This window comes from Fukomys damarensis, unplaced genomic scaffold, assembly GCF_012274545.1.
Source record: "Fukomys damarensis isolate Sample0158 unplaced genomic scaffold, DMR_v1.0_HiC HiC_scaffold_5, whole genome shotgun sequence".
In the NCBI taxonomy this organism is placed as follows: domain Eukaryota; kingdom Metazoa; phylum Chordata; class Mammalia; order Rodentia; family Bathyergidae; genus Fukomys; species Fukomys damarensis.
Genome location: NW_022900917.1, coordinates 37,637,160 through 37,655,388, shown reverse-complemented (window position 1 = coordinate 37,655,388; position 18,229 = coordinate 37,637,160). Strand labels below are relative to the sequence as shown.

General features: G+C 40.3%; 1 protein-coding gene across 5 annotated transcripts in view; it reads right to left on the bottom strand.

Moving 5' to 3' along the window:
- The window catches only part of Eloc (elongin C), a 28,728-nt gene extending 17,390 nt beyond the window's left edge, over positions 1 to 11,338 (bottom strand). The window contains exons 1-2 of one of the 5 annotated variants that reach the window (XM_033760507.1): positions 4,717 to 4,971; positions 2,612 to 2,657 (exon numbers count right to left, since the gene is read on the bottom strand). In XM_033760507.1, the coding sequence (XP_033616398.1) occupies positions 2,612 to 2,657; positions 4,717 to 4,930 (260 nt within the window). In that variant the 5' untranslated portion in view covers positions 4,931 to 4,971. Of the gene's footprint in view, positions 1 to 2,399; positions 2,419 to 2,611; positions 2,658 to 4,716; positions 4,972 to 5,049; positions 5,086 to 11,096; positions 11,237 to 11,264 lie in introns of those variants that run through there. The other 4 variants (XM_010622418.3, XM_010622415.3, XM_010622417.2 and 1 more) reach the window with 4 other exon arrangements.
- Positions 11,339 to 18,229: the final 6,891 nt, after the last annotated feature.

Sequence of the window (18,229 nt, the reverse complement as noted above, 5' to 3'; positions counted from 1 at the left end):
AAAAAAAAAAAAAAAAAAAAAAAAAAAAAAAAAAAATCAATAGATTCAATAGATGCAGAAAAAGCCTTTGACAAACACTATCATCTATTCATGATTTTTAAAAAAACTTCAGAAAATAGCTATAAAAGAACCTCATCATAATTTGATAAAGCCATTAATGAAAACCAATTGCCAGTATCTCATTAAATGGGAGAAGCTGAAAGTTTTCTCTCTAAAATTAGAAAGACAAGGATATCTGTCCATTATCACCACCCCGGTTCAAGATAGCCCTCAAAACATTAGCCAGAGCAATCAGGCAAGAGAAAGAAAAGGGATACACATAGTAAAGTAAAAAGTCAAATTTCATTATTGGCAAAAACAAACAAACAAACAAATAATTCCTAGAATTAAGAGCCAAATTCAGTAATATAACAGAACATAAAATCAACACACAAAAATCAATAGCTCTCCTGGTACACTAATGATGAACTCACTGAGGAAGAAATCAGGAAAATAATACCATTTACAATAGCATCAAGAAAAATTAAATAATCAGGAAGCAAACAAGTAAAAGACCTGTACAGTAAAAACTACTTCACTCTGAAAAAGGAGACTGAAGAGGAAATCAAAAAATGGAAAGATATCCCTGGTTCTTGCATAAGTAGAATTAATGTAGTCAAAATGGTTATACTTCCAAAACTGATACCTAGATTTAATGCAATCCTAATCAAAATACTAACAGTATTCCTCGAAGACCTAGAGAAAACAATCCTACAATTCATATAGAACTAGAAGAGACCCAGAATAGCAAAAGTAATCCTGAGTAACAAAAGTAAAGCAGAAGGTATCACAATCCCAGATCTGAAGTTGCAAAGCTACAGTGATAAAAACAGTATGGCACTGGAACAACAGAATAGAACAGAGAAAGCTGAAACAACCCCAGGCGCATCCCGTTATTTGATTTTAAACAATGGGACCAAAACCATGCAGGATAAAGATGGCTATCCATATGCAGAAGATTGACTCTAGTACCATACCTCTCACCATGTACTAAACTAAAACCAAAATGGATCAAAGACCTAAATGTTAAAACAAGAACAATCTGCTGGAAGATAAAATAGGTAAACCTCCTGAAGACATAGGTATCTTCAAGACAAGGACTATATAAACAGAACCCCAATTGCACAAAATAGTAGCAAGAATCAAATGGGATTATATCAAATTAAAAAGCTGCTGCACAGCAAAAGAAATAACCAAGAGGGAAGAGACAACCGACAGAATGGGAAAACATTTTTGCCAGCTATTCCTTTGACAGAACACTAACATCTAAAATACATAAAGAACTTAAAAACAATTAGACTTAATTAATGCTTAAATCTTGGAAGCAGCCCAAATGTCCATCAACCGACCTATGGATAAAGATGACGTGGGTTTTTTTTTTAATACAGTGGAGTACTACTCAGGCTTAAAGAAGGGTAAACTTGGGCCGAGGATTGAGCTCAGTGGTTTCGCCACCTGCCTTGCAAGCGCAAGGTCCCCAGTTCGATCTCCAGTACCCCCCACAAAGAAAGGGTAAACTTAAGACATTTCTAGCTAAACAGATGCACCTTGAGACCATACTCTTAAGTGAAGTCTTAAATTTGACACGTGTGATTATTGCATTGTTTCTCTAGTGTGAGAAACTGAAAGTGGAAATAAGGACCAAAATGTATAATAGATATTGTGAAATATAAATGTTATATAAATATATAATATAAATATAAATATATTTGAAATATATATTTTAAAATAGGAAGAAAATGTTCCAATGGGAAGGAGGAGGAGGAAAGGGAAAAGAAAAGCAAGAGAGAAGAGAAAAATGGAAGCTTTTGTAAATAAAGAAGGGAAGAGGGGTTGTAGAGAGAGGAGAGGAATGGGAAAAAAGAATCAAATCCACTATAATGAGATCATTATGTATATATAAAATGTACAAATAAACAATAAAAATATGAGATTCCATCTTACTCCAGAAAGAATGTATTCAAGAACTCAGACACATTCTGGGGGAGGGAGGTTCTACATTGTTGGTAAGAATGAAACTAGTACAACCATTGTGGAAATCAGTGTTTAGATTCCTCAACTAAAAATAGAAATTCTATCTGATCCAGCTATTTACTTTCTAGTTATTTTCCTTAGTTAAAGTAATCATATTGCAGTGACACATGCATACCCATGTACAACAGCACAACTCATATAACAGCTAAATCTTGGAAGCAGCCTGTATGCTCATCAACAGATGAATGGATATACAATGTGGTATATACAATGGAATATTACTCCACCATAAAGAAGAATAAACTTGAATCATTTGTAATGAATCTTTTTTGGGGGGATGGGGGGGTTTGAGACAGGGTCTCACTATGTAGTTGAGACTGACTGACCTGGAACTCACTGTGTAGCCCAGGCTGGTCTCAAACTAACAGCAATCCTCCCGCCTCAGCCTCCTGAGTGCTGGGATTACAGGCGTGCGCCACCACACCTGGCAGTAATGAATCTGGAGAACATAATATTAAGTGAAATAAATCAGACACATGGTTTCTCTTATACAAGGGACAAAATAAAAGATGGGGCTGCAAATGTAGCTCAGCAGTACCTTGCCTGCCTGGCAAATGCAGGGTCCTGAGTCCTGAGTTCGATCCCTAGTACCAAAAACAAACAAACAAGGACTGAGATCTTTTTCAAACAGGAAAGGAACCAAGAGATGGAGGGAGGGATGAGAGAGGGGAGGGAAAGGGAATGAAAATAACTGGGGAAAAAAGGAGACAGAGCTTTTGAAAATAGGAAGGGGAACAAGAAATGGAAGGAGCAGGGAGGGAGTGAAAGGGGATGAAAAAAATAATGTTATGTACATGTACCACTCCCCACAATAAATGTAATTATTTGGTATTGCAGATGCATTAAGAAAAAAAACTGGAGGCAGATTACTAATTTAAAAATAGTTGGGCAAAAGAAACCAACAGACCCAGGTGTGGTGATACATGGCTATAATCCCAGCATGTGGGAGGCTAAGGCAGGGGGACTGCTGTGAGTTCAAGGCCAGCCTAGGCTACACAATGAGTTCAAGTCGAGTCTGGAATACCTACTGAGATCCTGTTTTTTAAGAAAAGGAGAACTCAACACAACACTAAAAAGTGTTCAAGAGCTGGGTTGCAGGTTAATGATAAGAGCATTTTCATGACATATACAAGGCCTCAAATTCAATCCTCAGAACTGGGGAAAAAAAATCAAAGGTGCTCAAAATCATATTTTCAGCAATCAACTAAATGTAATCAGTTGGTTAGGCAGGACAGAATAAGGACAGTGCAGCAAAGAAAGACTATGTGCCTTTACTTCACCAAGTCCACGTCCCTTATTAATTACTAGTCTATTTGATAAGGCATAGCTTTCTTCTCACTATGGTGATCAGAATGTAAAATAAAACTAGCAATTCTTGCCAACCCTGTCATTTGTTTTCTCTCTTTGGGGGTGGGGGTGGGATTAAGATGGTCTTATTAAACTGTACAGGCTGGGCTTCAATTTGCAATCCTTCTGCCTCAGCCTACCAAGTACTGGGATTCCAGCATGCTTGGCTGGCAGTTTCTTTAAAACATTAAAGGTGCCCTATCAACCCCATCCCCACATATATGACCAAAAAACATGAAATAGTTTACCCACAAAAACTTGTATAAAAATGCTCAAAGCAGCTTTACTCATAAATAAGAAACTACATAAATGTCATTCACCACAGAAGAATAAATAAGCTGTGACTTACCTATCAGCTGTATATTCAAAACAAAAAGGGATGCCTACTGATAAAAAACAAGAAAGATCACCAAAATACTATAAGTGGAAAAAGCCAAACAAAAAAGCATATTCTGTAGCTAAGTATGGTGGCACATGCCTATATTAGGCCCTTGGGAGGCTGAGGCAGGAGGATTCCAAGTTTGAGGCCAGCCTGGGTAACTCATTGAGCCCTGCCTCAAAATAAAAAGATAAAAGGGGCTGGGGATATAGCTCAGGAGTGCTTATAAAGCATAGGTAAGACCCTGGTTTCTATCCCTAGTAGTGTAAAAATATACTGTACTATTGCACTTATATGAAATTATAAAATAGGAAAAATGAAACTATGGTGATGAATAGTGGTTGTTTCTGAAGGTGGGGTGATTAGGAAAAGAGAACTAGTTTTTCTGGAGTGATAAAAAATATTCAGTATTATGTATTTTGTCACAATAAATGATAAACACTGTACAGTATGTATTTTTTTGTACCTCAATTTAAAAAAATAAGGCTAAAGAATTTAAAAATGTATTGATGGCTTTTCTGAAGTCAAGATGACTTAATTCCAAAGATGTCATCAATCCAGGAATGCTTTTTTTTGCCTGATTAATCTTTCAAAAGATACAATGACAAATAAAGTTAGTCCACATTTTCTGGAAACAGTTTCTAAAAGGGGAAATAAACCCCTAACAGAAAATCTATTAACTGATCAACTATCAAATGAAAGAGGGCAGGCATGATGATACGTGCCTGTAATCCCAGCACTTTGGGGACTGAAGCAGTAGGATCATAAATTCGAGGCCAACCTGACTATAGAGCAAAACTGTCTCAAAAACTAAACTGTTTTTCAAACATAAAAAGAAAATGGCTTTTGATTTGGATCTCTAGATAGATGTTGTAACTTATACATGCAGATGTCCCCCCAAAGCCTCATTCACTCACAAGTACAGCTTTTGAGAGTAGCTGGATTAGTAAACTGATCTGATTTAGCATGGCTCTGGGTGTGGATATTTGGAAGACCCATGCTCAGAGTGGTGCCAGCCATCAACAGTTCTGCAATGAAAACAGGAAAGGAAGGATATGGCTGGTTGCATCCTGATGCCTTGCCATGGATTGTTTTCTTCCCTCCCATGCTTCCCTGCCTTAGAACTATCATTCTGTGGACTGAAAGGTCTACAAACTGTGAGCTAAAATAAACTTTCCTCCTTTGTTTGTTTGTTTATTTATTTTTTGAGACAGGGTCTCACTATGTAGTTGAGACGACCTGGAACTTACTATGTAGCGAGGCTGGTCTCGAACTCACAGCGATCCTCCTGCCTCAGCCTCCTGAGCGCTGGGATTACAGGCGTGCACCACCACACCCGGCTTTCCTCCTTTAATTTGTGGGTGTTGGGTATTTTGTCCTAGCAACAAGAAAGTTAGTTAAGACAGATGTTAAAACAGACCAAATTGAGAGGAGAGGGCAATCCAGGCTAAGTGACAGTATAAAACAAGTCAAACAGCTTAGGGATCCAGAAGAACTCAGTGTTGTTGGAAACTAGTTTACAATTCATCCATTCAATAAATATTTACTGAAAGTTAGTATGCCAAGTGCTGTCCTAGACACAGGACACTATGAGGAACACAACAAAGACTCCAACTTAAAAAAAAAAAATTCTAACTTCATGGGAAGAATAGTGAAGACAGAAAACCAAAGCAAAATAACATGTGAAGTGAAAGAAGTGGTATGGGGAAAATTAAAGCCAGGTTAAGTATGTAGGGAATGGGAACAGGGAAGGGGAGGTGGTTTTTTCATTCTGGGTAGTGAAAAAAGGCCTGACACTTGACAGAGACTTGAAAAAAAAAGAGGAAGCGAGTCATGATTATCTAGAAGAGCCCTGAAAGGAGGGAAAACAAGACCAGTTTGGCCAGGAGTAAGTCAAGGAGAATGTAGGAAAAGAGGTCAGAGAGACAGGAGCTCTGCCTTATCAAATAGCATAGTTACTGGAAACATGGGACTTGAATGCCTAATATAATTCTGGGCAAGCAGTCTTTCTTCGCTACACTATTCTCTTCTACTTAACCATTCTTGCCTAACACTCCAAAAGACTTCACTTTAGCTCTCTACATAATATATTATGGACAGCCTTTGGAAATTCCTAGCTATTACCTTGAGGGAAATTGCATGACTTTTCTGTGCCTAGTTTCCTGAACTTTAAAATGGGAGTAATATAGCATGTACCTCATAGGGTTATTGTAAATAAAATAAATTAAATTATATTAAAGCACTCAGAATAGTAATTAGTACATGGTAAACATTAAAACACTAACTTCCATGATTCTACTTCTAAACCAAAGGTTGATATCTATTTAAAGACCTACTATGCGCCAGGCATTGTTCTCAATCAGTGGTGGCAAACCTATGGCATATATGCCAGTTTGTATCACCGAAAGATTCGCCATCAATGTTCCAGATACTTGGGAAAAATCTGTGAGCAAAATAAAAACCCCATTTCCCAGTAGAACTTACATATTAATGAGTGTTAGGGGGAGGAGCATAACCAGATACTAAATATTTTATGCTTAGCAGGCCATAAGGTCTACGTCACAAGTACTCCAGCTCTGCAACTGGAGTACAAAAGCAGCCTCAGGTAAGATGTAAATAAAGGAGTATGGCTGTGTTCCCACCAAGCCTTATTTACGGGCACAGAAATTTAAATTTTACATGTTAGAAAATATATTCTTGGGCCGGGGATTTAGCTCAGTGATTCTGCCACCTTCCTCGCAAGTGCAAAGACCCAAGTTCGAGCTCCGGTAACGAAAAAAAATCTTTCTCTGTATTGTTTAGCCACTGAAAAGGGTAAAAGCTTTGTAGATTCTTTTTTGGGTTTTTTTTTATTGTTTTTGGTACCGGAGATTGAACTTGGGTCCTTGCCTAGCTGAGGCAGCCAGCAGAACCACCGAGTCAAATCCCCGGCCCCGTAGATTCTTAATATGGATAAGAAGCAGCAGAATCTAAACCCTTGAAACAATATGTGCAATTTTGGATTTATCTGTAGTTCCAGGTAAGAGAAACAAGGCACGAAGTTTTAATCAGATTTTCGCGGGGTCTTCAACCAAAAAGAAATCAAGAACTACTCCTATCAAATGAATCTCAATGAATACATACCTTACATGGACCCAAACTATCTCCACATCTGAATTTTTACTCTACATTAGACATCTCTATCCCTACCCAGACAGAAGTTAAGCAACAAGACTTCTGATTCTTCATCTCCCAAACAAGGGAACAGGACTAACTTGTGTCTAAAGTCCCTTTTAGTGCTATCATTTTATAATTTAATCCATCTGAAATGCACCTTCCCCATACAACCAACTACAACTCAACTTCTTATTTTTATTAAGTAGGCTTGCCTACACAACACAGAATTTAAGGGCTCCAAAGCACTGCATGTTCCCACTGAATGTCTGTATCACCCCTGTAAACTACTTAGTCTATTAGATTCAGTAGTACCTACAAACTCCTTTGTTTCAGATTATAAAAAGTAGCCAGGCATGACGAAACATGCCTGTAATCCCAGCAATCAAGAGGCTGAAGAATAAGGATCGCCTGGAGTTAGAGGTCAGCCTGTACTAAACAGTGAGACTTTGTATCAAAAAAACAAGGCCTAGGATTTAGCTCAGCGGTTCGGTGGCCTGCCTTGCAAGCCCAAGGACCCGAGTTCAATCCCTAGTACCAAAAAAAAAACCAAAACAACAACAACAACAAAAAAAACCAAACCCAAAACAACAACAAAAAAAACCAAACAAACAAAAACAAACACCACCTCTAAAATAAAAACAGGTATGACCAGATATTCTCATTATAGCTAATCACAAATTCTATGTATTACAGAAGAATTAAAAAGAACCATAAGAATGATGAACTAAAAATAAACTGAAATAATTTCAATTGTCTTTCTAACTTTGGACTGCCTACATCTATAAACCATATATTCTGTCCATTCCCTTTGTCTCAAAAGTAGATTAAACTGATCCCCTCTCACCTAAGGACTTACTTTTGTAGTTATTTTTATCCTCACCATTTCCAACTATCATCTACCTCTTTTCCTATGGTGACAGAAGCCAGGGCCTCAGGTACTCACTCTACTACTCAACTATATACATCTAGCTATCATCTATTTCTCAATCCATTTCAGTACACTCAAGATGCTCTCATCATGGGAAAGGAAATAAGAGAAAAGAAAGAATATGAGAAAATGAAAATATGGGGAAAAAGTCTTTGTAAATAAGGAAGGGTGGAGGGGGTGAAGGGAGGGCAGGGGTATGGGGAAAAAATGAGAACCAAGATCAGTCATGTAAAGGTACAAGATCCAAATGATAAATGTAACTGTACTGTTTAACACTCATTTTTTTATTTTTTGGTTTTTTTGAGACAGTCTCACTATGTAGTTGAGTCTGGCCTGGAACTCACTATGTAGCCCAGGCTGGTCTCGAACTCACAGCAAACCTCCTGCCTCAGCCTCCCATGTGGTGGGATTACAGGCATGTGTGTCACCACACCCAGCTTGCACTGTATATTTAAAAAGTACCAATAACCTCAATAAGGAAAAAAAAAAGATGTTCTTATTAAATTCCAGCTACTTCCCTTGGTCACATGGTTAACCCCCCACCCCCAGCTGGCAGGTCTCAGAGCGGTGCATGGGACTGATCTACACATGGTTAATTTTCTAACCTTACTTTGCTCATAACAGTGTTTTACAGTGACTCCATCTCTCTTAGAAACATTTTTTTCCTTAATACCCCCGGAAGCTACACTCTCAGCTTTTCTACCACTGTTCTCTTCATACCCCCAGGAGGCTGCCTTATTCTCCATTAACATTCTCTACTGGATGTTTTGTAGACCATAGGTTTGAACATTGGAAAGATATGATTCCCAGATTTTCTCCCTATTCTGACTTTTCCACGAGTGCTGTGGTCGACATTTAAATTGCTTTCTATACATATTTTCAGCTATCAGAAAGTCCCACACAGAACTCTTGGTATCTCTCTCAAAGATCATTGTTCCCTCCCCATTCTTCCCTGTTTCAGTGAAGGGCAAGACTGTTCACAAGATGCTCAGGCAAAACAGTTGATCACTCAAATTTTCTTTTATCTCAGGGATGCAAGCAAGACCCATCTGGCTCCAGCTTCAAATTATATTCCAAATCACACAATTTCTTACTAACTGCCAACTCTAGCCTAGCTACTACCTCTCAAGTGGACTACTACAAACTCCTGGTTAACAGTTGGTTTCCCTACTTTCCTCCTAGCTGTCTGTCCCCTCTCCACCAATCTATGATGACAGACAAATCAGATGTCACTTCCAAGCACAAAATCCTTTAAAGGCTTCCTATTACAGATAGGGAACCTGTTAACTACCCTGACCTCATCTCCTGCCGCTCTTCTTTTACTATGTTCCAACTGTACTTCACATTTCTTGAGCAAGTCAAATTCACCTCAAGATCTTTACATTTATAGTTACTATTGTATGAAAAGCTCTTAGAATATTCACACATATAGTTAGTTCTGCTGCCTGCCTTGCAAGTGCAAGGACCCAAATGTGAACCCCAGTATACCCCCAATATATATATATATATATTACACATATATAACTTTCCTCAAGTTCCAAGAGGGTAGGCTGAGGAAGGTACCTGACAGAATAGATGTTTAATAAATATTTCTGGAACACTCTCATTTTCTTAAATTACTGAGGCTTAAAATTTCAGGCATCATGGGATGGGAGTGTAGCTCAGTAGCAGAGTACCTGCCTAGCATGTTCAAGATCCTGGGTTTCGTCTTCAGCAAAGATGAAAGAAAAAGAAAGAAAGGAAGGAAGGAAGGATGGAAGGGGGGGAAAAGAATGCAACAATAAAGCATTTTGGACAGCAGGTTAACTAAAAAGCATTTATACATACTAGTGTAAATTAAAAATCTTTCCTGATTATTTTCCAACAATGAAAAAGTGCACCTGAAGCATTAAAATATTACCTTAGAAATTAATATACAGGGCTTGAATATAACTTCTAATCATATTACAGAATTACTATCTAGTAACTGAACTAGGTTCCATGCATGGCTATCTTCATTTGAAATATACATTTTTAAAAACGATGGTCTGGTAAATCTTGTATTTAGAAACAAGGGTCATTTAAAATTTAACAGGGTTAAATTTGAGCACTTGGCCTAGCATGTTTGAGACTCTGTATTAGATCCCCAACTCAAAGAAAAAAAGAACAATTAAATTAGAATCCCAAGTACTCACTGGCAACAAATAACCATGATGGGAACCATTACAGTTGTTTTTGAGACACAAAAAACAAAAAAACAAATACAGTTCCGATCCAGTCTGGGCTGCAAAGTGAGTTTGAAGCCAGCCTGAAATACAGCCTAAAAAAAAAAACTGGCAGTTTGAAAACGAGGATAAAACTAAAAATTTCAAGCAGGGTGTGGTGTTGCACTCCTGTAATCCCAGCACTTGGGAGGCTGAGGCAGGAGGATCGCTGTGAATTCGATACCAGCCTGGGCTACACAGAGTGAGTTCCATGTCAGTCTCAACTAGATAGACAGACACTGTCTCAAAAAACAAAAACAAAAAACAACTAAAGATTTCAGTTGTTTTCTATGGGGAAAAAGATGTACAGTATAAATATTCAAACAGCCATATATAAATATATATACACACACACACACACACACACATATACATACACATACACACACACACACATACGTTGTTAAAGAGATTTTTCAGTTCCTTAAGAGAAACTCAGTGGGCACTGTACGATAGTACATACCTCCCCTCAGACAAGACTGGGAGGCAGATACACCAAAGCCCCACGCACCAAAGTCAGGCAGAGATCGCTCAACAAGCTGGCCAGAAGATAAACTCTAACGGGTCCCGTAGATGGAAGGAGCGAAGGACCTCTCCTGAGACTAGGAATTTACTTCAAGAAAAGAATGAATCTGAATGCACAGTCAAAAAGCAAAAATGAAAAGCGACAGGGCTGCCATGCTCCTAACTCCACCCTCCCCACGTTCAGCCCAGAAACACAGTTCTCGCCCGCAGCTCCCCCTCCTTCCTCCGCCTTCCAAGCCCACCGAGGGCGCCTGTAGAGGTCCCGCCGCCCTCCCCTCCCCCAGAGCAAGACCAGAGGAGGCCCGGGGAGGTTAAGAGCTTCCTTTCCCTCCCCGCCCAGATGGGAAGGTGTGAGACGAGAGAGACTAAAAACTCCTCCAGTCCCAGGCTCCGTCGTCCTCGATGCGTCCCCTGAGCTCAGTCCCCGCCCCAGTCCCAGACTCACTCGTCCAGCACCACAGCCACCGCAGCCGAGCCTCTTCCACCGCCACAGCCCCCACTCCAGGGCCGCCCCCCTACCCCCAGCTGCCTGCCCCTGTGGGTTCCGGGGCAGTCCAAGGAATTACTTCCGCCGGGTCACAGCCGCTTTCAGCGACTTGCGGAAGATCAGTACCTGGCGAGGCGGAGACTCACGGAGCCTGTCACTAACTCAACTTCCGTCTGGAGGAAGTGCGTAGCGCACTCTGCTTTCCCTTTTAGCAGCACTGGGCCTCCTAAGACGTCACTGGCACATTTTAACCAATCAGATTCTAGGTCTTCTGGATTCCCGGCATGCAGCGCTGATCTGATCTGATTTCTGCAGAGCAGTGCTCAGAGCCTGAGGCAGCACTCCATCCTGGGCTTTGTAGTTTTTCTGGCGGGTCCTGTTGGTGTTCGGCCCGAGACAGCACTGAACGCTGGGACTTGTAGTGCGTGTTAAGGTTTTGGTGGTTTTAGAAGTTCTTCCCTGCCTCTCCTTGCCTGGAGGTGAGAGACTGGAAAGGAAAGATTGAGATGTGGTAGTGCTAAAAGACTCGTGCGCTTGACGAAGCATCTTCTGCCCGTCTTGAAAGGTTGAGCAGCTCAACGGCTGTCGCAATCATCTAGCCCCATTTCCTCTTTTCCGGGCAACCGTCAATGTTTTACTGAAAACTAGCCACGCCCCTACTCTCATCCTGAGGTTCCCTTCCCGGTTCCGAGTGTTTGCCAGGCTTCTCTAGATAATGGATTTACAGAAAGTCTGGGCGCCTGGATCCAATTAGGGGACCATCTTTCTCATTACACGCTCCGCTTCGCCCACCCCATTTCTGCACCCCTCCTCCCTTTCTACTTCCTTTTTTGTGGTTACACAGGTACCTTCACAGGAAGACTGAAACAGCCAAGTTAAGTTCACACTCTACTGTCTTGGTAGTGTGGTATGAAGAGAACGTTAGGGCTGAGACACTCGCCGGTTATTCAACCAGGCACTGTTGGGTAACAGTGTCCACATAAAGAAAATGCAATTTGTTGAACTAGTGATTTTTTCCTGAAAGGTTTTTAGTGCATATGGCAGATTTTAAAAAGTTGCTTTATTAGAATTACAAGAATGGAACATTCTGCCATGGGTGAACTTTTCAGAATTAGTAAAGCAGTTTTTTTGTTTTTGTTTGTTTGTTTTTCTACCTTGTTATCTCAAAATAAGAGTCTGATGGAAGAAGTATTTAGAGTGAAGAAGACAAAACGGAAAATTCTAGACAACCCCCCTATCTTTGCTTGCTTTTATCACCAATTTTATAGGTCAAGTAGCTAAGCAGTATACCCCTATGTCCTCTGACATAAGGGTCATGATGGTTACCTAAACTGACTTCCAGAAATATGGAACCACCTTTTGTCTGCCTCAAACTGGTCAAAACCACCGATCACTTTGTAAAGTTGTTCAGTGGCTGACTTTAATATCAGACTATCAGAACCCCCGGAGTCTGCCTACTGCTACCATTTTCTGAACATGTATCTTATGAAAAGTCAAGAAGTCCAATTACACATGGGTAATTAACTTTTCCCTGCCTCTACTTTTTTCCCATGCATCAGGCTACCCTGTTCCTTTATCCTATAAACATCTCCAAACCACACTTATCCAACCTTTTGGATTGCCTTGGCTGCACTGAGTGAAGAGGAATTGTCTCTGGCTGCATATAAAATACATAATATTGAGCCGGGCATGGTGGCACTTGCCTGTAATCCCAGCACTCAGGAGGCTGAGGCAGGAGGATCGCTGTGAGTTCGAGACCAGCCTGGGCTGCATAATGAATTCCAGGTCAGTCTCAACTACATAGTAAGACCCTGTCTCAAAATAAAAAAATAAATAAGTAAAATACATAATATAAGTAGAAAAATATTTAAGTAACAAAACTTCCTTTAAAATAATAATTATCCCAGGCAGGTGGCACACACCTGTAATCCCAGCACTTGGGAGGCTGAGGCAGGAGGCCAGCCTGGGCTATATAGTGAGTTCAAGGCCAGCCTGAACTAGAGTGAGACCCTGTGTCAAAAAAAAAATTAAAAAAGTTATAAAACCGAAAACTGGGTGTGGTGGCACACGCCTGTAATCCCAGCACTCGGGAGGCTGAGGCAGGAGGATCACTGTGAGTTTGAGACCAGCCTGGGCTGCATAATGAGTTTCAGGACAGTCTCAACTACACAGTGAGACCCTGTCTCAAAAAAAAAAAGTTATTATAACATTTTGAAGAAAAGAGGACAAGTAGTCTACAGCACACAGTTGGGAGACACCTGCATTTAAAACCCTATCCTCAGGGGAATGGATATGAGTATTACTCTTTTTTTTTTGTTTTTTTGGTTTTGTTTTGTTTTGTTTTTGGTACCAGGGATCAAACTTGGGACCTTGTGCTTTCGAGGCAGGTGGTGGAACCACTGAGCTAAATCCCCAGCCTTACTCTTCTGTCTTCATGTGATTGTTCTCTTGTGAATAAACCCTTTTGTAAAATTCACTGTTAGCTGCTACACAAGTAGGAACTACACAGGGACAAGCACCTGGACTTGCAGGGCAAGAAGCTGCTACCTTTTTAAATAACTAATGGTCCTTCAAGTTGTTTTTTATTTTCTTTGTTTCTGATAAGGCCTTTCAGAGAAACCAGACAAAACCACAAGGAAAAAGCTTAAACCAGCTAAAATTTCTGAGTTATTTTTTTCGCTGATCTGTAATAAATCGCTCATTGTAATCTCATTATGTTACCACCTAGCTTGCTTCTAAAAAATGGCTCACCACCTAAATGTTCCCGGGTTTGGAGTTGCTTGCCTCTCTCAGGCAGGCACAGCGAGCTGAGCTACATCCTTGGCCCAAGCTGTCCTTCTTTTATGCTGTTCAAATCTAGAGGAAAAACCACAAGAACTTCCACATATGGGTCTTGAGAGGCAGTGCTAAGATCCCACACCTCAGGCTGAGGTCAGATCTATGCCATCCTATTGTCTTTTTTTTTTTTTTTTTTTTTTTTGGTACCAGAGATGGAACTCAGGACCTTGCACTTGTGAGGTGGGTGGTAGAACCACTGAGCTAAATCCCTGGCCCAAGATTCTTCTCCTCTTGAACAAATTGAATGAAATGAGCAAAAAGCAGTGACAAAGTTTATTTGAGAAAGTAAAAGTGGAGAATGGGAGAAAAGCTGGCTCTTCAGGGTGAGCTTCAGCCAAGTAAAGAGAAAAAGAGGGTAAAAGCAAAGTACACACTGCACCTAGGAAACACAGCATAAACTACCTTGGAACATTACCATAGCGCCATTCCTTGTGGCTGCCTCATTCTCCCCCCAACCAGGGATCACACTCAGGACCCTCTGCTTGCCAGGCAGGCACAGCGAGCTGAGCTACATCCTTGGCCCAAGCTGTCCTTCTTTTATGCTGTTCAAATCTAGAGGAAAAACCACAAGAACTTCCACATATGGGTCTTGAGAGGCAGTGCTAAGATCCCACACCTCAGGCTGAGGTCAGATCTATGCCATCCTATTGACTTTTTTTTTTTTTTTTTTTTTTTTTTTGAGACAGGGTCTCACTATGTATTTGAGACTGACCTGGAACTCACTATGTAGCCCAGGCTGGTCTCGAACTCATAGCGATCCTCCTGCCTCAGCCTCCCGAGTGCTGGGATTACAGGCGTGCACCACCATGCCCGGTTTACACCATCCTATCGAAAGCCTACAGGACTTTGGGAACTGTTCTGTGCATGTGTCCAGGATCTTGTAGTTAATAGGTCATGCCTAGTTCTCCAGCCAGCTTTTATGATGCCTTACTCCATGTAAATATAATGCTAGTTTGATCACCAGTACCAAAAAATAAAAAATAAAAATAAATAAATAAAATGCTAAATTCTCCATCCTGGGAGCTTTCATGTCTGCTGGTGTTTTTTTTTTTTGTTTTGTTTTGTTTTGTTTTTGTTTTGTTTTGTTTTGTTTTTTGAGACAGGGTCTCACTATGTATTTGAGACTGGCCTGGAATTCACTATGTAGCCCAGGCTGGTGTCGAACTCACAGTGCTCCTCCTGCCTCAGCCTCCCGAGTGCTGGGATTACAGGGGCGTGTGCCACCGCACCCGGCTTCATTTCTGCTGTTTTTTTGATCAAGCACTTGAAAGAAGCATGGCCTTTAACTAGCTGAGTAGTACTCGGAATGTGCCTATCTACCTGTGATGACAAGTCTTTACAATATGAATATATACGAGCCTTCTCAAACTTTGCTTGACTCCTGTGTTTGGGAAAGTATTCCTTTGGGAAATATCCCTACTACTCTGCATAGATCCTGCAACTAATAAACCTTTCTTCAGCCTTTTATCTCTTGGTTGTGCTTACTGGCTTTCCATCCGTTGTGTTCATTTACAATTTCAGTAATCAGTATATTCTCCAGCAGGCAAAACAGGCTCAGTTAGTTAACAAAGGAGAGGCTATGGGTCCATTTTCAATACATTTCGTCCTTGAATTCAGAGGAAACAAGCAAACAACAACACCCCACCATTAAATACAAAGTGGTGGTCACACTGAAAATAATGAATTTCAATTTTTTAGCTTCCATCTTTAAGTAGAAACTCTCAGGTGATATGAATGGGCAATCAAGGGTTATTTTCTTCGTAAACAATCTTAGAATTATTCTAAGATCTCATTCAAGTAGTTTATACTCAAGACATCTAAATTATTAGAATTGAAAAAAATTCACTTAAATATAAATGATAATATGTAATTCTGCACAGTTATCAGGATATCAGTATAGTTAGAAACAAAGGGGCTGCGGCACTCCCTTCCCTTCACCAGTTGTAAACGCCACACCACCCTAATGATGATCCGTGCTTCCATAATCCTGAAAAGTGCTAGTGTAGTTAGAAACTGGGAAGTTGTGTGAGCTACACCTTTCAACCATGAACACACCACCACCCCAATGAGTATCCAGGTTTAAATTTAGGAGCTTGCCTAAGAAGCAGAGTATTGACATCAGTGAGAGAGACAGGGAGAGGCACCAGGAATCTGAGATGTCTGACCCTATAAATACTGAAAGCCTGAGTTGAAACCCTTGCCCTCCTGCCTGTTCCTGCTGCCCGTTTTGCAATCTTCAATAAATATAGCTACTTATTACATACTACATGGTGTATGCTTGGCAATACTTTCCTTGTCGTTCACAAGAACCTGGACTATTTTTGGCCCACTCAATTATGGCAATCTCATTTTAGCTATTTAGAAACCATGAGAAGTAGACAAAAATTTTTTTCCCAAAAATGTTGCTTTTTAATTTGCTTACAATATCTGTAAGAAGCAGCTAATCTTGACAGATTTTAAAAAATTTAAGTCTTCTCCATACAATAAAGAAAAACATGGTTTATATGAAAAGAAAAACTTACACATCAGTAAGATAATGTATTTTCTTGGAGTATGAGTATCACTAAGCTGAATTTTTAAAATGTAAGTAGATGGGCTGGGAGTATAACTCAGCAGTGGGGTATAGCATGTGCAAGGCCCTGAGTTCCATTCCCAACACCACCCACACAAAGAGTACAAAGCTATAGGAAAACAAATTTACTCATAAAGAAGTAATGTGAGTTTTTCCTTCTAGAGATCCTCTTTGCCTCCTCTCCCCCCCATAAAAGCAGTTTTTGGAGTTGTCTAGTAATCATATTTTAGACTATGAATTTTTTGCTCTTTTATGCAAAATATGACAGAACAAAAATAGTCATAGTTCTGAAATAGTGGTAGACAAATATCTCTACCCAGTAAGAGTCTCATTCTTTAGGATTCAGGTGAAAGTGAAGTTGAAGACATTCTGAGGCCAAATTCAGCGTGCTTTCATGTGGGCATCTGTAACATTTTGCATACAATTTTATTGCAATTATATTACTCACACACACACACACACACACACACACACATAATCATTATTATTATTTCTTGGTACTGGAGATTGAACTCAGGATCTCGAGATTGCCAATAGGTGTAGTGCCACTGAGCTAATCCCTGGCTCTACAACATTATATTTTTTTGTTTCATTTTGTTTTTGTTTTTTTGAGATAGGGTCTACTGACCTGGAACTCACTATGTAGCCCCAGGCTGGTCTCGAACTCACAGTGATCCTCCTGCCTCTACCTCCAGAGTGCTGGGATTACAGGCGTGAGCTACCCCGCCTGGCCAACTACATTACATTCTTAATTTATTTTCAGGTATTTCTCCCACGGTTAGCACAATGTAATCTGATTTTGTTTTGTTTTTGTACTGGGGATCGAACTCAGGTCCTTGTGCTTGTGAGGGAGAGGCAGGAGGCAGAACCACTAAGTCAAATCCCTGGCACTGTTAGCACTATGAATTATCAATTTCATCCAGTATCTTTACATCCTTTGTTCCTAAATCCAGACAATAAGTGCTCAATTAGTCTTTTTTGCCCTTGCACTGCTAGGCAAACATGCCAGCTCCCCTCCTAGCTACAATCCTAGACCCATCCAATACCTTTTGAATGGATAATAAACAAATGTGAATATGTATTTAATGAACAAATTTCATTTCTCTACTTTCTATTTCCCAGTGGTTGAATTATCGTTTTGTTCAAATCGTATACACTATTACACTCCTTTTGTGCTGATCACCTATAATGATTTCCTCAAAGCAAAGACGTTTTAAGGCCTACAAAATGGTGTCCACGAGAAGATTTAGCCGTGCTGCTAGGCGTTGTCCTTCTTTCAAGGCTTTCCCGTAGATCCTATCACACAGATCCAGAGGGCCAAACCCAGCCGGGTGTGGTGACCTACACCTGTAACCCCAGCTGCTCTTAAAACCGAAGCAGGAGGACCTCATATTCTACTCCAGCGTGGTCAACTCAGTGAGAATGTCACAAAAAGAAAACAAATCAAAAGGGTTGGGATATCGTTTGGTGGTAGCGCACTTGCTTAGCCTGTGCAGGCCCAGGGAGGGGGAGGGGGAGAGAGGAAGACGAGAGAGAGAGAGAGAGAGAGAGAGAGAGAGAGAGAGAGAGAGAATAAAGAAAGGAAGGAAGGAAAGCAGAAAGAGAGAAGAAGGAAAGAAAGAAAGAAACGACGAGCCGTATGGCAGTGAACTGATATTTAGCAAGCTGACAGCGATGAGGG